The sequence below is a fragment of the Acomys russatus genome, chromosome 5 (assembly GCF_903995435.1).
Source record: "Acomys russatus chromosome 5, mAcoRus1.1, whole genome shotgun sequence".
Classification (NCBI taxonomy): domain Eukaryota; kingdom Metazoa; phylum Chordata; class Mammalia; order Rodentia; family Muridae; genus Acomys; species Acomys russatus.
In genome coordinates this window covers 52,412,219-52,433,603 of record NC_067141.1, presented here as the reverse complement: position 1 = coordinate 52,433,603, position 21,385 = coordinate 52,412,219, and the positions used below count along the sequence as shown (strand labels likewise).

General features: G+C 38.8%; 1 protein-coding gene across 1 annotated transcript in view; it reads left to right on the top strand.

Annotated features, from left to right (window-relative positions):
* The window catches only part of Atad1 (ATPase family AAA domain containing 1), a 50,090-nt gene that overhangs the window by 24,829 nt on the left and 3,876 nt on the right, over positions 1-21,385 (top strand). Inside the window, exons 6-9 of the mRNA XM_051146344.1 lie at positions 4,548-4,654; positions 10,872-10,961; positions 15,001-15,051; positions 20,448-20,581. Of these exons, the coding sequence (XP_051002301.1) occupies positions 4,548-4,654; positions 10,872-10,961; positions 15,001-15,051; positions 20,448-20,581 (382 nt within the window). The remainder of the gene's footprint in view (positions 1-4,547; positions 4,655-10,871; positions 10,962-15,000; positions 15,052-20,447; positions 20,582-21,385) is intronic.

The following is a 21,385-nucleotide window of genomic DNA, read 5'->3' as shown; positions in this document are numbered from 1 at the left end:
TGCCGTGTGGGTGCTGGGAATTGAACCCAGGTCCTTTGGAAGAGCAGACAGTGCTCTTAACCTCTGAGCCATCTTGCTGGCCTCAAAAGATATATTCTAATATGCCATGTGTAATTTCCATAATATAAAATGAACCATAGTTTCTTTGCTTTCTCAATGGTTGATGGATGTCTTTTCTAGTTTTCAAGTAGTTTATATGTATGTGAATATTTTCTCATGCATATGATTATCTATGGTAAATATCTAGAAGCTAAACATCCTTTAACCTTGGGATTACTTGTTCTTGAAAGCGTTATACTAAACTGGAAGAGGGCCTACAGTCTCAGAACTGGGGGGAGGCTAATAGAAGAATCAAATTATTTCTTCTTCTTCTTCTTCTTCTTCTTCTTCTTCTTCTTCTTCTTCTTCTTCTTCTTCTTCTTCTTCTTCTTCTTCTCCTTCTTCTTCTCCTTCTCCTCCTCCTCCTCCTCCTCCTCCTTCTTCTTCTTCTTCTTCTTCTTCCTCCTTCCTCTCTCTCCCTCTCCCCCACCCTCATCTCTTTCTCCATATATTGTGAGGTAGAAAATTTAATTTTATATTTTTACATTTGGATAGTCAACTTAGGGGGAAAAAGACTATTCTATGTTTTTTTGTTTTGTTTTGTTTTGTTTTTTTCTGAGACAGGGTTTTTCTGTGTAGCCCTGGGTGTCCTGGACTCACTCTGTAGAGCACCCAGTGACTACTCTACCTTTTATGTCTTGAATTTGAGTGAACTCTAAATTTTATGGCTTATTGATATTTTTGTTCTTGGCAAAATATATTATTATGGGGCTGTAGAGATGACCCACTAATGAAGAGTACTTGCTATTCCTCCAGAGGACCTGAGAGTTTGGCTCCCAACACCCATGCCAGGTGGCTCACAGCTTTCTGTAGCTGCAGATTCAAGCAGTTCAGTACCCTCTTCTCTTTGTAGGTACCCACACATGTGGCATACACACATAAATAAAAAACACAAGTAAATCTTACATTTTTTAATTAAAAAGATATTTATTTTTTCTTTCTTTTCTTTTTTTTGGGGGATGGGGGTAGCACAGGATTTTCTGTGTAATAACCCTGACTGTCCTGGACTCACTTTGTAGACTAGGCTTTTTTGAACTTAAAAAATCTGCCTGCCTCTGCCTCCGAGTGCTGTGATTAAAGGCATGCACCACCATACCTTGCCTACAGATATATTCTTATATAGCTTTTTACATATAACTTATTGCCAGTTATGTAATTTTATGAAAGCTGATGTAGTCACATTCATTTTTGTTATATAATTTCATCCTTTATATTTGCCAGTCTGGTAGATAACTTCCTACCCCCTTCTACACATTTGAAGCTATTCTTTCTCTTCTATTGAAATAATTTACATACCTACTTATCTTTAAAAAGTCTAAAGCTTCCCAGGCATGGTGGCTCACACTAATAATCTTAGTTTGTATGAATTCAAGGCCGTCTTGGGCTACAGGATGAGACTTTGTCTTAAAATGAAACCAGATCTTAATCTGTGTTCATACACACACTCATATCTGTAGAACTTCTTGATCAAGAGTTCAGATCCTGCCCCCTTTAAAGTTGCCGTAAGTTGTTAGCTTATTGTCAGGTGCATGCTTTGCAAATATTTTTTCTAGTCTTTAGGTTGTTTGTTTTTGAGACTGGGTTTCTCTGTGTAGCCCTGTCCTTGGTTCTCACTCTGTCAGCCAGACTGGCCTCCAATTTATAGAGATCCTCCTGCCTCTGCCTCCCAAGTGCTGGGATTACAGTTGTGTGCCACCATGCCCTGCCACAGTATCCTTTTTAAAGAGATTATGTTTCGGATGTTGACTGTAAAAACAATCAATAAAACTAACTTCACATTGTTTTGAGTCTAGGACTCAGACATTGGCTCTTTAGCATGCTAGGCAAACGCTCTATTTTTAAACTGTTGTCCAGCATATGTATTTTACATATGCTTGTCCCATTGTTGAAGCATAAGTTATCATTAACTTTCTTAAAGAATGTTTTGAAATGGTTTTTATGGGAGCCCTATATCTTGGGGCTGTCCTGAAATTCACTGTAGAAATCCCAGGCTGACCTTGAAAGTTACCATTCTGGGGGCTGGAGAGATGATGGCTCAGTGGTTAAGAGCACTGTCTGCACTTCCAGAGGTCCTGAGTTCAATTCCCAGTGACCACATGGTGGCTCACAACCATCTATAATGTGATCAAATGCCCTCTTCTGGCCTACTTGTAGGCAGAACGCTGTATATATATAAAATTCTTTTAAAAAAGAAAAAGAAAGTTACCATTCTGTTGCCTCAGTCTCTAATGTGCTGGACTTAAAGTTGTGCACTACCATGTAGCCTTGTTCTCTTGGATTCTTTTCTTTTTTTACGCTTTAGACCTAATATACCTTTTGAAACTACTTTCATATATAACTGCTAAACACCAAACTATAGATTCATTGCAAAGACCTGATATTTATTTAGTAATGCTACTGGTTTATTATATGGCTAAGCAAAGCACTTGAAATTGTAGTAGAAAATACAAGACCTGACTTTTACTGTTGAAATTTTTCCTTCTTGGGATGTAATATTTTTCAGCCTTTTGGTGTCCTTAAAGAAACTTTTTCTTCCATCTGTTTTTTATTCTTTTTCCTAGCTGTAGGCTTTGAACCTCTTTAAACCTACTTTATTTGGGGTTCTTTAATGCTTACACATCCTTTCCACCCACCTACCCTAGGTAGGAGATAAGAGGTTAAAAGGAACAGAAGAGATAGACCTTTTTTAGACTCAGTTCCTTGGAGTGATTCCACTGGTGTAATTGGCAGGATTCCAATAGACCAGTTCAACAGTAAACCAGCAATTCAGCGAAGGTGACTGTAACCATAGCCACTGGAACCCAGAATAGTAGCAGGAACCAGGAGCAGCAGCTGGAGCGGTTCTCTCTAGGAATGTCTTGAAGTGGAGTAATGAATGGCCAGGACCAAAAAAGCCCTGCCTCTTGTTTGGGGCACATATCTCCTCTCAGAGTCTGTACTAGGATGTTTATCAGTTGGCAAAGACCACGCCCCCACAAGAGGTGGGTCCTCTTCCAGTGGACAAACATCACCTGTTCTCTCACAAGCCTGTTTTCAGCGGAAAAACACCACACACCCTCATATAAGTCTGTTTTACATCCCACACTTGGGATCAAAACAAAAACATGTTTACATCCACTAAAGCTAGCTTTTTTTTTTTTAAGATGTATTTTCTGTATATGAGTACACTATCTTCATGCACAGCAGAAGAGGGCACCAGATCGTATTATGGACTGTTTTGAGCCATGTGGTTGCTGGGAATTGAACTCAGGACCTCTGCAAGAACAGCAAGTGCTCTTAACTGCTGAGCCATCTCTCCAGGCCCCTATACCTGGCTTTTAAAGAGGGTCTTACTCTATATCCCTTGCTGAACAAGAGAGCACAGTGTAGCCCAGGCTGGCCTTGAACTGGTAGTTCTGTCTTGGCCTCCTGAGTGCTGGGTTATATGTGTGAACCACTGTCAGTAACTCCAGTTCCAGAAGATTCAACACTCATACAAGACATATGTGCAAGCGAAACATCATTGCACATGAAATAAAAATAAAAAGGAAAGCATTTTATGATATGCTCTTTATTTGAAGATAGAAAATAGTTTTAAAAAGGAATGTTAAATTGTCTTAAAGGAACCAGAGTTTCAGCGTGGCGAGGTGACACACCTGTAATACCAGTACTCAAGGAGCAGAGGCAGGCGGGTATCTGAGTTTTAGGCCAGCCTGGTCTACATAGAGTAACCAAGAAAAAAAAAACCAAAAAACAAAGTTTCTACATTTTGTTTACTTAAGGCCTTTTGTCATATATGTATGTATAATACATATATGTATTATAAACATTTTCTGTTTTACATTTCCCCCTTAATAGTATGTTAGGCATTTCCTATTGTTGCTTATTACTAAGAGAGAAAGTATATGATGCCATAATTAAGAATATACAGGGTTCTGGTAACTGGAAAAGTTGAGGCGCACAACCTAGGCTCTCTCCCAAGACTCTGTTCTTGGCCGCCTGTCTAGCTTTTCAGATTAGAACCTTTGTATTTTGTATTGCTTCCCTTTTTTTGTTGTTCTTTTTTGTGTTTTTTATTGTTTTTGTTTTTTTGAGACAGGGTTTCTCTGTGTAGCCTTGGCTGTCCTGGACTCCCTTTGTAGACCAGGCTGGCCTTGAAATCACAGTGATCTGCCTGCCTCTGCCTCCTAAGTGCTGGGATTAAAGGCGTGTGCCACCACTGCCCAGCTTGTATCTCTTCTATATATTGACAAAAATGTATTTTTGGGATAGAAAGATTATGTGTACTGATTGTGTTCTAATGTGCTCAGTAATTTACCAAGATATTTTTTATCAGGATAATATCTGAACAGCATATATAATCTCCAACCTTCTTTCTTTTATGAAGTTGACCGCTTTTTAATTTTAAGTTATACAATGAATAACTAATTCATCTATAATTACTAAGATTAAGGACCATTTTCTTTTAGACTCTTTTCTACGAAATCGTTCAAGTTCTGACCATGAAGCTACAGCGATGATGAAAGCACAGTTTATGAGTCTCTGGGATGGACTGGATACTGATCACAGCTGCCAGGTATTTGAACAAAATCTGTGCTAAACTTGTACGGTTTTGGTATCAGTAGGAACTCTTCTGGGCTGCTTACTGCACTTTTCTACAAAAGTCGTTTCATTATTTTTATTCTTAGTGTTAAGTGATAAGGAGCCAAAAGAAGGTAGTTTTTGTAAACTTCACCCATTTTAATGATTACCATCAGGTTTATACAATGAGAGGAGCCCACACTCCCTGTATAGTTGCTGCTGTGTGACATGAACGCCAGAGTACCTCTAGTCAACAATGATATGTGTTTGCCGCTGTCAATACTGCTCCATCAATGGGCATAACCAACAGCAATGCTCTGTGTGTAGAGTAGATTTCTGAAAGAGGAGAATACAAAATTAAAATGAAGAGAAATGAGGCTTCAGGAGTAGTCATTTTGCTTTTGTTTTTGGTTTTTTTTTTTTTCGAGACAAGGTTTAGGAGTGGTCTTAACCTTGTTTATTTTGCAAATAGAAGCCAAGATGAGCTTAGGTCATTTCTGGTAGAGGTGTATGTAAAGCAAAGTGCTGTAATCTGATCTCCTGGAGCCGCCCCTATGTTCAGTCCTGCAGTCTCATTTAGCTATGGGCCCACTAATCAAGACAACCTGCAGTGCACAGTGCCAATGCATGGTGGTCCACACCTGTAGTCTTAGCTACACAGGAAGGTGAGCCTGAAAGTATAAAGGTTTAAGGCCCATCTGAGCAACATTGTGAGGTCCTATTTCACACAAAACCTGGAGATTCTGTAACTGCAGTCAGTCAAATAATTTTGCCCCCACATCTTTTTCCATCAATACTGACTTTCTGACATACTCACTGCCATAATACTGAATATTTTCAACTTGCTGTTCTGGTGTTCTTAGTTATTCTTTTCCTTTTCCTCAAATAAACTATTCCTATAAAACACATTAGAGCATTGGGAGAGGAGAGCTGGTTTAGCAGTCAAGAGTCCTGGCTGTTTTGCAGAGGACCCAGGTTCAGTTCCCAGCATCCATGTGGTGCCTCACAACCATATATAACTGCAGTTCAAAGTAGGCATGTGTTCTCTGCCTTCCGGGAGGCTTGGGTGCTGCTGAGTCAGATGTGCACCATTGGTCTCATGGAGAAAAGGATGGAACGTGGACAGTGTCACAAGATCTGTGATCTAGCGAGGGTTCAGAAAAAGGAGATTTTCTCTTCAGGAAGTGTTACTGCTCTTTTAGTTAGGCTGCTGGCACCAGGCCAGGTGGCAGCAGGAGTTCAGGGCTCCAAGACCAAGCCAGGCTCACACATCAACAGAGGCCCAACCTGACTGATGAATCGGATGGCTGCTTCGGGAACAGCTGGCAGCTCACTCCCGTAGATTGGCATTGTTGCCAGTGAAGACAAACAGCAGAAGCTCTTAGCCACAGCGCAAGTGTTAGTGTAACCCTGGCATTTCTGTAGTGACTGCATGGCTGGCAGTTTAGTCCAGGGGTCCATTGATGAATTCTTTGGGGATTGCTACAGGTGAGAATAAACAGCCAGTCTCAGAGTCCATTGGTGTGAAGTAGATGGTGCTCACTGCTTTATATCATGTGGAATAAGGACTTAGGAATCTTGGTCAGTGGGGAGGGCCTTTGAGGATGAATGTGTCTCATTGTCTGGGATTTGGGAGGCTGGCAATGCTCTCATTTGCATGAAAAAAGATAACAGATGACATAGCTTATGTGACTGACCACCTGTAGCCACCTGGGGATTGTGTCATGTGTTCCTGAGGAGGCACAGAAACAAGGAGAGGACTTTGTCCCATACCTCTGTTCTCAGGATGAGATTTTAAATCTCAAATTTGAGATTCCTGGAGCTTGAATAGGCTCCACCTTGCTGGCCCCATGCCAATTCCCGTAGAGGCACGTTCCATGAGCCCCACAGGCATGCAATGCATTTAAAGACAGAAATTTAGTTAATGATCAATGTTGATTTCACTTTCATAAGAGATAGGCTGTGTGTTGAGGTACCTTCCTGTAATTCCAGTTTTGAGAAATCAGGAGGATTTCAAAAGTTAAGGATAGCCTAGGTTACATGGCGAGATCCTGCCTCAGAACAAAGCAAAACTGACTGGCATAGAACCACAAGCCTCTAATTCCAATGTTTAGTGTGGGGAGCCTTCTAAATTCAGCCATGTTAGAAATCCTGTGCTTAAACTGAAGGTTGTGACCTTTGAGTTATTCACCCTTGCTGAAGGAGGTAGAAGCTATTCAGGTGATTGCATTCTTGCCTGGGGGCTAGGGAAAGTGGGATTAGAATTGATCTATTGACCTTGCTATATAAAGTCTTACTCATCCACATTAAAGAGAGTCTTGATCAGAAATTTCCAGACTTAACTCAATATTTCTCATGTCTCTGTCCCCCACTTTCAATCCCCACTCTTTCAGGTGAACCCTGGTTCGATTTGTCCTGCGGGCCAGGACAGTTTAGGAAACTGAGGCAGGGAGATCCCCAGTTGTATACCAGCCTGCGCTGCACAGAGTGGCCTGTCTGGGAAAACCAAGGACTAGGGATGTAGTTAAGTGTTTACCTAGCATGCCCCGAGTTTAGTCCCTAGCATTGCAATACAAAAATAAAAAGAACCATTTTACTGGCCCTGCACATGTTTGCTACCCAAGAGCCAAGTCCTGTTTTCCACTGAATAGTTTTCAAACTTAAGTATTTTTTCCTCATGCATCCTGGCCTTATATAGCCAACTCTCATAAATTTCCCAGAGCACAGTGCTCAGTAAAGCAGAGGATACAGAGGCAATCCAGGGTCTCCAGTGCCATACATGCTGGCTCCTCAGCTCTGGGGCTCTGGTGTGGCATTTTAGTTTGCAGAACCACAATTCTTTTTTCATAAGTAGCAACTGCTATTTTCGTTAAGATGTATTTTGCTTTGAGGAGAGAAATCAAGATTTTTTTTTTTTGTATATTTAAAGGACTAAATTTTATATTTATAATTTTGATTCAGAGTTTTAAATGTATTCTACTTTCTCATGAACCAGTTAATTTTTCTTTCAGTTTACCTTTTCAATGACTGTTGATAGTGCTTGACCTTAGGTAGCTTTCTTTCAAACATATAGTCACAAAAACAAAAATAGTAAGTGATTGATGAAGCCTGTCATGACAACTGTGCTCCCTAGCAATTCATGACACAGTCTTCCTTTTTGGAGAAGTGATACGTAAAGAATGGTAGTTTAAAAAAAAAAATCTCCATCAGTAAAAATTTGAGGCATAAATTTAGATTTGTTTACTTAAAGGATTATTTATTTTATGTATATGAGTGCTCTGTTTGCATGTAACACCTACATGGCAGAAGAGGGCACCAGATCTCATTATAGATGGTTGTGAGCCAACATGTGGTTGCTGGGAATTGAACTCCAGTCCTAGAAGAGCAGCCATTGCTCTTAACCACTGAACCATCTCTTCAGCCATTAGATTTGCTTATTTGAAGTATGAAATAATAAAGTTATTTTCATACTTTAAGAGATTTTTAAAAATTTTAACCATTCTTTAGATTTTGTTGCTTATATACTAATGTTCCTGAATTTGAATTTTAACTTGTTTGTTTAACTCATAAGTTACTTAATACATGTGTAAGTTTTCTTAAAAAGCACTCCTTAAGAGGGAAGGGGTGTGGGGAGAGGAGAGAGGGTGAACTGTAGTCGGACCCAATATGTGAGAGAAGAGTAAAAATGAAAAAAAAAGCACTCCTTAATATTTCAAACAAACTACAAGTAGTTTCTGTTTTTTTTTTTATCATGAATACCTTATTATATACATTTATTAGGATATCTTAGCTAGATTAATTACAATTTGTTGATTTTTGTTTCTAGCACTTCACCTTCTATACTGTGATCTATGTTTTAGGTTTCTTGGTTTATCTAGAATTTATCTCAAAAATGTAACTAACTTAACTCACTTGTCAAGGTTTTGTTTTTGTGTCTACTTTTCAGAACATTGCCTTACACACACACGGTGTCTTTTGTGGTCTTTACAGTTTTCAACAAGCTCCTAACAGTGTTTCAAATATCCTTATACTTTTTTTGTTTTGTTTTAAATGAGGCAGGGTCTCAGTGTATGGCCCTGGTTGGTCTAGAACTCGCTAGGTAGACCAGAGATCTGCTTGTGTTTGTCTCCTGCATGCTGGGAATAGGAGCATTAAGATTTTGTTTTATAAGGTCTTCAAAGCTTCAGAGACCCGCAGAATATGGCATTTAAGAAGCTTTTAATATCTTAAAGATTCTTTGACAACAAGACAGGTTAACTCCTGGCAACACTCAGCCTACTTTAAGAAGATGATGAGCATCAAAGAACCTCCATATGGAGATGGCTTCAAATGTGGCAAACAAGCCACTGGGCAAAACGTCCTCGATTCTGCCACAGACAGAATTCTGTCTAAAAATGGGCAAGCTTGGATGCAGGCAGAGTCGACGGCCAAACTCTGACAAGACATGGTAAGCAAATCCTGAATAGTCCCTGCCTCACAAATATGTCTGTCAGACTGGGCCAGAAGGAAGAAGATGATGCTCCAACGTTCTAGAGAGTTTTGGGTGACTGTTCAGGCAGCAAACTGTCTCTGCATTTTATTTTATTTTATTTTACGTTATGTTATGTTGTTATTTTATTTTATGTTATTTTATTTTTCCTTTTCATTTTGGAAGCTGCTAATCTGCACTTCCAGTTCACTCAAGTAATTAAGTTTCATTCCTTCTCAAGTCTCTGATGGGGTTAAAGACCAGATAGTTTAGTCTTAAATTAACTTTAGCTGTTTAGGGGTTAAGATGTTTTTAGGTCTACATAGGGGTTTTGAGTTGACAGAGATGAGATATGATAGATATGATTTTCATTCAGAAATCTTAGACTCACCAAGATAGGAAAGATGTTTTCTACAAGGTTGCTAAATGTAATTAACCAAAACACCTTGAATATAATTTTCATATGATCCTTGATTGATTGTTTTGTGGTTCTTCTTGCTGTATGTAATTTTTCTACTTACATGTAATAATATAAATGTATATACCAAAAAAAATCTTAAAAAAAGAGTTGTTGGAATATAAAAATGAAAAAATAAAATAAAAGTTGTCTGAATATACACATGGAAAAAAATTTTTTTTTTCCTTTGGGACCACTTGACCCATACACAGAATTGCATGTTTTAGAACTTAAATCTGTGTTGTACTTACACTTCCCCACTCTAGATGGCAGACTTGGTTAGTTAACAATAATTTTGCTTTGTGATTTTTGACTGATAAAATGTAAAGAACAAATAAATAATTGACTCATAAAATTTGGTGGATATTTTAACTTGCTCTAGAATTTTTTGAGAAATCTCAAACTGTCAGGCAGAAATAAAGTGGTACCAGATAATTATACTCTATATAATAATAACAAATTAAGTTTGTATATTAGGTATATGATGTCATTATGGATATTTTAAAGAAACTTTCACCAAGTGTGGTGGTGGATGCCTTTTATCCAAGCACTGGGGTGTACAGGCCAGTCAGAGTTCCAGGACAACCAGAACTCTGTAGTGATACCCTGTTACCAAAAAAAAAAAAAAGGAACGTTTTTGTTTTGAATATCTTGGTCTTTATTTCTATTGGTTTTTAAATTGTTGCTGTTTTGCTATTATTGTTCATTTAAAATATTGCTATTTTAAATTCTAAAAATAATTGTATTTTATGTACATTGGTGTTTTGCTTGCATGTCTGTGTGAGGGTGTCAGATTCTCTGTTACTGGAGCTGTAGACAGTTGTGAGGTACCATTTGGGTATTGGGAATTGAACCCAGGTTCTCTGGAAGAACAAACAGTCATTGCTCTTAACTGCTGAGCCTCTAACATTGGTTTTTCATTTCTACCTCTTTTCTAAGTAAGTAGCATATACTTAGAAGTTGGTAGGGCCAACAGCATACTTTCCCCTTGAAATTCTGCTGCTCCTCCCCTTTCAAAGCTTCCACTGTTTCTGTGAGGGTTGTAACGTACGTTTGGCAAGGACTCTACTATTGAGGTGCCCCACAGCCCCTGTCCAGGAGTTTGATGTTTGCTTTACTGACCTTGAACTTGCCTCTGCCTCCTCTGCCTGCCTCTGCCTCCAGAGTGCTGGGATTAAAGTCGTGTGCCACCGTGCCCTGCTCTTAAAGGCTGTGTTAAGTCCTAATGGTAATGGCCGCAGAACATACTGCTGGTAGAGTTGATACCTTGTTTGTCTTTATATTTAGGTCATAGTGATGGGAGCTACCAATCGCCCTCAAGACCTGGACTCTGCTATAATGAGAAGAATGCCTACAAGATTTCATATCAACCAGCCAGTAAGTGGTCTTAGTTGTGTTTTGAAGAGGGGAATAGTTGCCGTTTGAACAGGTTTTTATCTGTGACCTTTAAGAAGGCTTGTTTTGTTTCTTTGGATTTGTTTATGAAAAAGAAAGGTATAAGAAACTCAATCTAGGTTGTGCCCTTTCTGACATTTCTTTTCCCTTTTTTTTTTCTTCATGTTATGATTAGTGCATTTGATCTTTCCCCGAGTATAGAATTACCTCAAAATTGCTTGCACGCTTTGGTAGTTTCTACCTTATGAAGATACAGAAGAAAATCTAAATTAAAGTTTTTGGATTAACGCAGATTAAATTTGGAAACTAGAGGCTAGAGGGTCATTTTCTGAATATGTAGCCTGAGGAACAATGGAGGTTTATTATTAACAAGTTAGTGGAGGTTCTCTCTGGTGGGTAATGATTCTAGAACCAACACACTGTGCTGTAGCTAGTGAAGATAAGTGGCATTCAGTCTTTACTACTTTTGTTTGGTTTTTGAGACAAGAGACTCGCTCTGAGCTGGGTGCAGTGGTGCACGCCTGTGAGCCCAGCACTCAGAGAGGCAGAGGTAGGGGGCAGGCTGGTCCACAAAGTGAGTCCAGCACAGCCAAGGCTACACAGGGAAACCCTGTCTTAAAAAAACAAACAAACAAAAACCAAGACAAAGAGAGTCTCACTCTTTAGCCACCATTGATCTCTGTGTCTTAAAATCCACCACATAGCCCAGGCTGGCTTCAAACCTAATGGCAGTACTTTCGCTTCACTTTCCAAAGTGCTTGTTTACAGGAGCTACTATACCTTTCTTTTTCTTTTCTTTCTTTTTTGTGGGGGTGGGAGTAGAGTTTCGAGTCAGGGTCTCTCTGTGTTAGCCTTGGCTGTCCTGGAGTCGCTTTGTGGACCAGGCTAGACTCAAACTCAGAGCGATCCGCCTGCCTCTGCCTCCCTAGAGCTGGGATTAAAGGCGTGCACCACCACAACTGGCCTACTACCCTTTCTTTACGGATACCTTTTTCTAGCATTCTTTTTTGTTAAGAAGTACCCTTGAAGACCGGGTGGTGGTGGCTCATGCCTTTAATCCCAGCACCCGGGAGGCAGAGGCAGGCGGATCGCTGTGAGTTCGAGGCCAGCCTGGTCTACAAAGCGAATCCAGGACAGCCAAGGCTACACAGAGAAACCTTGTCTTGGGGAAAAAAAAAGAAGAAGAAGAAGAAGAAGTACCCTTGAGTAGGTTGTTATAACTTTAGCTTATGAAGAAAATCATACAATTTACACAGTTGTGAATTTAGTCAGCTTTTATATTGAAAACAATAGGTTCTCATGGTAGAAAATGTGTTCCATATGAATAGCATATTATATTTATAGGTATGTAGGGGGAATTTAGATAGTTATTTCTTTCAGATGTTTGTAATGAAAATATTCCAACTCCACTTATAATCTTAAAATTTTTAGACAAACTCTAATTGTAATCTTTGGCAGAAATTATTTGTCCCACTTATATTCTGTCAATTATCAGATTCAGTTGATGCAGTGAGTGAAAATGGTCTCCTAAAGGTTGAAGGTGGTAGCTCTATAAGATTACTCTGCTAAACCATGTGCCATAGCCAACACTTCTGGTTCTTAGGATGTATATATAATCATTCCATTTGAAAAGTGCTTGATCAATCCATGAGATCTCTTTAATTATATAGAAGACTAATAATTATGCTTACTATAGCTAATACTTATTGAGTGTTAATGTATGTCAGACACTTGCTGGGCTCCAGTGAATGGAGGACAAGTCTTGTCCTCAAAGAGCTTTGTGTTACAGGGGAAGCAGACTCATAAGTAAATAATGTAAAAATGTGCTTTAAAGGTATGTAGACAGAGCTGGGAGAGGCTGAAATAATGATGAAAACTAATTATGCTGTGCAGTTAGTGGGATTTAAGAAAAACTGTTGGGCCTTAAAGGATGTAGGAATGAAATAGGTAATTGACAAGCAAAGCCTTCCTGTCATAATGAGCAAGCAAAGGTGTGGTGTGGAAGCAGGTTAGTGGGTGGGTTTGTAATTCACTTAGAGCATTGAAGAAAACAGATACATGAGTCTGGGAAGGTAGATTGTGATTGTGTTTACATGGACTATGTATGCTTCACATATGAATCCTCTAATTTCCAGGCAAGATATTAGACTAATTTAAGGAACATTTGCTTATCTATATGATTCTGAATACCAAGGTTAGTGATCTTTATCAGAAATTCAGGTCTAGGACTGGCAGGATCTTGCAGCCAAGCCTGATGACCTAGTTTCATGAACCCACATGGTGGAAGGAGAAAATAGATTGCAGACCTGTGTCTGAGCAACATTTGTACTTTTACCCAAAATAAATGTGTCTTTTTAAAAAAAGACTTAAAAAATTAAAAATTGAAATGTAATTCTAAAGACAGCTAAGGGTTTTGATGTGCTTGTATAAAAATAGGATTACAGTCATTAAAACTGTCAGTGAAATACAGTGTGTGTTATCAAAATGAATTATACCAGGGTTCATCAAATTTGTTAAATTTGTATACTGTTAATGAGCAAGCTGGAATTCTGTCATTGTTCATTTTTAGTTAATATGCCTTAGAGGATAGTTCTTTTTTGTTAGTTACAGTATCAAAGAATATTATTGAGCTTACCTTAAAATTTCTCTCCAAGCAAAATACTTATTAACTAAAAAGTAGTTGTTAAGGTTAGATACACAAGTCATGGCAACAGCAAAGTTTTTGAGTTCAAAATCTTAATGTTAATAAGAATGAATTTAGTCATGACAAACTTAAAATCTATTTTTATGTAAGCTGTTCCTTATTTCACTTATTAGTGATTATTATTTCATTTACTACTACAACCATTATTATTTATTCTTTTAGGTAGGCTCTCATGTAGCCCAGGCTGCCTTGACCTGGCAGTGTAGTTGAGGATGACTCCAAGTTCTGACTCTCCTCCCTCCACCCTCCAAATGCTGGGAGTAGAGGCATTCTCCAGCACAGCCAGCTTGATGTAATTTTGCACAACGAGTTAAGTGTAGTGTTTGCTCTCCGATGTAAAAATACGATGTGTCACTGAAGGGAAACTGTTGTTCTAAAAAACGAAAATCCTAATGATTAGATTTTACTAATAAAGACGGGGAGCTAGGTCCTGGGGTGAAAGCTTGCTAGCTCAGAGAGGCAGAGAAAATACTCATCTGACCTTCCTACTCAGCTCACGTCCCAGAGGAAAAAGCCCCAGAAGCTCACTAGCTCAACTGACAGCCCAGGAGGAAAAGCCAAAGAGCTTGTTAGCTCAAAGCTCAAAAAAGGCCCTTCTTCTTATCCACACTGTCTTAAACACCCTTCAACTCAAAGTCCCTCCTAATTTTTAATCTGTCAGCTGGTTTCTTTGTATGCTAATTTTTTAATAAAATAAAAGCTACAATTAAAAATGGACAAAAAGGTAGTTTGTGATGGTGAACTTACATAAATTTAATAAAGGAAGGAAAATAATGAAAACTGTATGACTGTATAGAAAAGGCTGGCATAGTAGTACATGTCTGAAAACTCAGCACTTGTGGGATAGAGGCAGAAAAATTGCTACAAGCTTGAGTCCAGCCTGGTCTGCACACTTAAGTTCCAGACCAGTCAGGCAGACCCTGTGTCAAAACAAAACAAAGAAGAAGAAGAAGAAGAAGAAGGAGGAGGAGGAGGAGGAGGAGGAGGAGGAGGAGGAGGAGAGGAGGAGGAGGAGGAGGAGAAGGAGGAGAAGGAGAAGGAGAAGAAGAAGAAAAAGAAACTCTTTGGTTATTTTAATGTATTCCTTTTTCACTCAATAAATACTAACATTGTTTTATTTCCCAGACATGAATAAAAAACAGAATTGATTGGACTAATTACAGATGGCTACTGTACAGTATCATATCATACCTTACTTTAACCTCTATCAGCCTGTCATTTCATATCAGTTATTTTCCTGTAGCTTACAAAGGAAAAACAATATACAAATTACTGGTATTATTTTTAAATGCTAATTGGAAAATTCCTTGGTTTTAGGCTCTAAAACAAAGAGAAGCAATCTTGAAGCTTATCCTGAAAAACGAAAATGTAAGTAGGAAATTATAATTTATTCTCATCATAAAATATTATGCTTTTATTTATAAAGTCATTTTAGAAAAAAATTGAAGAAAGAACTTTAAACTTCACCTAAATTATTGTTAAACTCTCCACTGTTAATGTAACTCAAAGTATGGTATATTTGAAGTAGTTTTTTTTTGTTTTAGTTTTTGTTTTTTTGAGACAGGGTTTCTCTTTGTAACAGCCTGGACTCACTTTGTAGACCAGGCTGGCCTCGAACTCACAGTGATCCACCTGCCTCTGCCTCCCAAGTGCTGGGATTAAAGGCGTGCGCCACCATGCCCAGATTTGAAGTAGTTTTTAAAGAGTAATATCTCTACAGATTAAATACTGTAATATTTCTCATACCATTTATGCTTATATAAGAATATTTTAAAAGAGGTTTTTAATTGTTTCTTGATTTTACTATATTGCTGTAGTTTAAAAATTTATTATTAATTTATGTACATAGGTGGGAGGTTGTCAGAGCTCTTGAAACTGGAGTTACAGACAGTTGTGAACTACTATGTTAGGTGCTGGGAATTGAGCCTTGGTCCTCTGGAAGAGCAGCCAGTGCTCTTAACCACTGAACCATCTCTCCAATCCCCCCCCACCCCCGGATTGCTGTAGTTTTAGAACTGAAGTTAGGTTTTAAGTGTGGTGTGCACACTTACAGTCTTAGTGTTCAGGAGGCTGAAACAGAAGGACTGTGTTTTCAAGACTGGCCGAGGTTACATAGCGAGACATAAATAAGATATACTGCTATATATTTTTAGGAGTTTTATTTTCTTTCTTGTAAAGCATGTATTTTGTCCATTTTAAAATGCAATATTGTTTTTCAAAAAGATGGGTATGGCTACTGTTTTAGACTAGATTTGTCTTTTGTCTATATGAGTTGTAAACTTTTCCTAGTTTCTTAAGTCTTGTTGGGGAGTTTTCCCTCCGTTAATGTCTTCTGAGTCTTAAGTATAAATTTAAAGGGCATTTTGTACTCTCAAGTTTTTAAAACAATTTTCCATATTTTCTAATCTCTTGTTACTTGTTTCTTTCTTAAATTCTATTTTAATCTATTTGAGTAATGTGGTTCTGTCCATACCACGCCTATTATCTGCACAGGGTTTGAATTCAGAGGATTCCTTTGAACCAGCACCAATCCCTGCTTTCTTTCCTGGCATCACGTGGATCTGTCACCTGTGTATTCTATAGCAATTATATATACTATATATAAAAGTTTAAAGAACTTATCTATTTAAAAAATTAAATTCATGATCATTGACCATTTGGGGAGCCAACACAGATAGCCTTTTCTAAGAAATCTCTATATATTCATGAAAATTTTGTGTATAGTTTTCAGGAAAATTCTTTTAAAATACTTTCCTAGGTAATTTATTTCTGTCTTAGATTAAAAACTGACAAGTAGCTTTGTCTTTTATTTGAATAATTAATAACTGTTCAGGAAAATACTTTATAGTTATAGTGCTGCTTAGATTGAACATTGTTCATTGGTAAACCTTTAACAAAGAGTGGTATTAGTCAAACAAAAACCAGTAAGTGAGCAAAGGATTTTGAATTGGCTGTAGTATTCCTAGAAACAATTAGAAAATAGTTGAAATAACCAATGTAATTCTTTAATTTAAAATAATTTGGGCTGGAGAGATGGCTCAGCGATTAAGAGCACTGACTGCTCTTCCGGAGGTCCTGAGTTCAATTCCAAGCAACCACATGGTGGCTCACAACCATCTGTAATGTGATCTAATACACTCTTCTGGCCTGTAGGGGTGCAAGCAGGTAGAGCACTGTATGCATAATAAATAAATAAAAATTTAAAAAATAAAAATTAAAAAAATAATTTAATTTGGGCATGGTGGTACACCCAACCAAATCCCTCCCTTTGGGAAGCTGAGGCAGGAAGACTAAAAGTTGAAGGCCAACCTGTGTTATAACAGCAAGACCCTGGCTCAGCAAGCCCCCAAGTGAACCAGAACTTATAGGTAGGATACATTGCATAAGTAGAAAGCTTAAGGGTTTTGGTGTTTCAAGATAGGGTTTCTCTATGTAGCCATGGCTGTCCTAGAACTCACTATATAGACCAGGCTGGCTTCAAACTCTCAGAGATCCCTGCCTCTACCTCCTGAATGCTAGGATTAAAGGACATGCACCTCCACCACCAGGCCAACACTTCTCACAAGGAACAGTCTATCAGGAACTCACAATTCTAAATTTATATTCCCCAAACACAGGTAACCCATGGAATTTTTCTCTAAAATAGATTAAGATATTAGAATAACAAATCTCAGTGTTTTTCATTTATTTTATTTTATCTGCCAACAATGGGATAAAGCTGAATATCACAAAAATAGAATATAAACAAGCTCTTTGAGATTAGACTGCACATTACTGAATGATGAATGTGTCGTTGAAATCAAGAAGACTTAAAGCATTCCTAGTGTTGAGTGGGAATGGAAATAGCATTCCGAAACCTATGATACATTGAAAAGAGTCTTAAGACGGAAATTGACAATTCTAAGTTTCTACATTAAAAATTAGATCTCAGCCAGTTGTGGTGGCGCACGCCTTTAATCCCAGCACTTGGGAGGCAGAGGCAAGTGGATGTCTGTGAGTTTGAGGCCAGCCTGGTCTACAAAGTGAGTCCAAGACAGCCAAGACTACCCCAGAGAAACCCTATCTAGAAAAACCAAAAAACAAAACAAAACAAAAATATCTCAGCTGCTGAGCATGGTAGCGCACACCTTTAATCCCAGCACTAGGGAGGCAGAGGCAGGTGGGTGGCTGTGAGTTCGAGGCCAACCTGGTCTACAAAGTGAGTCTAGGACAGCCAAGGCTACACAGAGAAGTTCTATCTCGAACTGCCCCTCCCCCCCCAAATTAGATCTCAAATAGCATGATGATGCCTTTTAGGACATTGGAAAAACAAGAGCGAGGGAGAGAGAGAAAGAAAAAGAAAGGAAAGCAAAATTCCCAAAAGCAGAAGACCAAGAGAAATAGCTAAGATCATGATGGAGATTAATAAGAAAGAAACAAAACAATACAAAGAATCAGTGAAATAGTTATTTGAAAAGATGAGATTGACAAACCCTTAGTCAAGTTAAAAGAAAGAGAATATCTGAATTCATAAAATTAGAGATGAGAAGGGAGATATTACAACAGATACTGAGCAAATTCAGAAAAGCATGTAAGCATTGTTTTAAAACTTTTGCCAGGCTGGAGAGATGGCTCAGCAGTTAAGAGCACTGACTGCTCTTCCAAAGGTCATGAGTTCAATTCCCAGCAACAACGTGGCTCATACCCATCTATAATGTGACCTGATGCCCTCCTTTGGCCTGTAGGTATAGATGCAGGCAGAGCACTGTATACATACACACACACACACACACACACACACACACACACATACACACAGCTTTTATGACTTAAACTAAATTTAAACCAAGATGCAGTAAATAATTTAAATTGCTCTATAGTAAGCAATGAACATGAAGCAGTAACTAAAAATCTCTCAAGTAGGGGCTGGAGAGGTAGTTTAGTGACTTAGAGTACTTGCTGCTCTTGAAGAAGACCCAGGTTCCAGACCCAGCATCCACATGGTGGCTCACATCCTTCCTAACCCAGTTCCAAGGATGCCCTCTTCTGACCTCCGTGGGCACCAGGCACACGTATACCTATAGGCAAAACTTTTATACATGTAAAACTGAATAAATATAAAAAACGAAAATCTCCCAACTAAAAAAGCCCAGGGCCACGGCAGATTCAGCACAGACTTTTAGACCTTCAAAGAACAGCTTAAACCAATACTTGTCAAATTATTCTATAAACTTAAAAAATTACCTCGGGCCTGGCTAGGTGGCACATGCCTGTAATCCCATCACTTAAGAGGCAGAGGTGAGTGGATGTTCATGAGCTTGAGGACAGCCAAGACTACACAGAGAAACCCTGTCTCAAAGCAAAACAAAACAAAAACAAAAAACCCCAAAAAACAACCCCCCCAAAAAAACCCCCAAAAACCAAAAAAGATGACCTCACTCAGGATGATTTTTTTTTTTTATAGTTCTATCCATTTGCTACAAATTTTATGATTCCTTGTTTTTAATGGCTGAGTAGCACTCCATTGTGTATATGTTCCACAATTTCTTTATCTGTTCTTTCACTGAAGGACACCTAGGTTGTTTCCAGATTCTGGCTATTAGAAATAAAGCTGCTATGAACATAGCTGAGCAAACACTGAGCAGCAGTTTGAAACAGATGCTGAGACTCACAGCCGAACATTGGGCGAAGCATAGGGAGTCTAGTGGAAAAGTTGGTGGAAGGAAAAAAGGACCTAGACATGATGAGCTCTGCAAGACCAACAGAGACAACTAGCCAGGGCCCAGAGGGCCATGTGGAGTCTGAAGGACCATGCACAGACTGGACCTAGGCCCCTTACATAGATGTAGCCTATGGGCAGCTCAGGCTTCATGGGGGTCCACTCGTAAGGGGTGCCGGCATACATGTAGGCAGAACACTATACATGTAATAAATCCTTAAAAAGAAAGTACACACAAAGGCTCTTTTTCTGAAACTAATAATTTCCCAATGTCCCCTTTTAAATTTTGTTTGAGAAAGGTAGGTACGTTGTGTAGACAGGTAGCACAGGCTAGCCTTTTTTCCCCTCTTGCTTGCTGATCTACTTTCAGATTGCTTGGGTCATGGAATAACAGGTATAGACCACTGTACTGAGCTTACATTGTCTTTTGTCCTTGTGTAGAATTACTGTTCTTAAAACAAAAATTCCCTCAATTAGAAATTTATTAACTAATAAAGATGGCATTGCACACGGGTGAAGAACATTATTGTGGCAAATAGGTACATGGTGAGGAAATAGGCTTGGCATGTGCTACCTGTACAGACGCTGCTTTTGAAATCTGCCTACCCTTCTCCACCTCCAGATGGTGATTATTATTATGGTTTTCTTTGTTTCTTTCTTTCTTTTGTTTTTTGAGACATGGTTTCTCTGTGTAGCCTTGGCTGTCCTGGACTTCCTTTGTAGACCAGGCTGGCCTCGAACTCACAGCGATCCTCCTGCCTCTGCCTCCTGAGTGCTGGGATTAAAGACGTACGCCACCACCTCCTGGCTTTCTTTTCCTTCCTTCCTTCCTTCCTTCCTTCCTTCCTTCCTTCCTTCCTTCCTTCCTTTCTCCTCTGCCTCTTGAGTGCTGGGGTTAAAGGTGCGCACCACTACCTGACAATTTCAGAGTTTTTATGGAACTAATAATATTGTTTTGTTTCTCTTTACTTGGCTGTTATGACATACTTAACATTGATTTGCTGATGGATATTTGGAAATATTTTGCTTAATTTTATTATTATGAGCCTGTTTCTGTTTGTTTAAGGTGGATAGACATGTAGATCTTCTAGAAGTTGCCCAGGAAACTGATGGGTTTTCAGGAAGTGACCTAAAAGAAATGTGTCGAGATGCTGCCCTCCTCTGTGTCAGGGAATATGTTAATTCTACATCAGAAGAAAGGTAACTCTATTTAAACTCGATTTCTTTTTAATTAGATGATTATTGTACTAGACTAATAGAAAAGATAGTTGAATTAGGATCACATCCCTCCTTTATTGCCATTTTTGTATGGGTTTGTATATGTGTACATGTTCGTCTGCATGCGTGGAGGTTTATATTAGGTGTCTTACAATTCCTCTCCATCTTAGTTTTGGGATAATGGGGTCCTGCTTATCCCAGAGGTTTCTGGTTCTGCTAGATTGGCTCATCAGCAGGTTCTAGAGATCCTTCCCTCATCCACCTTCCCAGCTCTTGGATTACAAGCATACTCCATCATTTTTGTTTTGTTTTTGTTTTTTGACACAGAGTTTTTCTGTGTATCAAGCCCTGGCTGTCCTGGATTTGCTTTGTAGACCAGGCTAGCCTCAAACTCAAAAAGATCTGCCTACCTCTGCCTCCCGAGTGCTGGGATTAAAGGCGTGCACTACTATGCCCGGTTCCAACTTTTTCTAAAATGTAAGATTAAACTCAGGTCCTCATGCTTACGTAATAAGCGCTTTACCTCTTGAGCCATCTCCCCAACCCCTATTACTGTTTTCCTAAAGAAGAGTTCTGTAAATGGAAGCACTGCCGTGGGATGTTCTAGAATTAAGGTGCAAAACACCAATTTCATTTGGCAAACAATGGAATGAGTCACAGAAACCCAGGCTTGCCTTCCTTGTTAGGAAAACAGGATACTCTAGAATCTTTAGAATGTTTAAAATTCAGTTATGTGTAGAAATGTGTGTGCTATCTTCCAGAAACATAAGAATGGAGTGTGGGGCT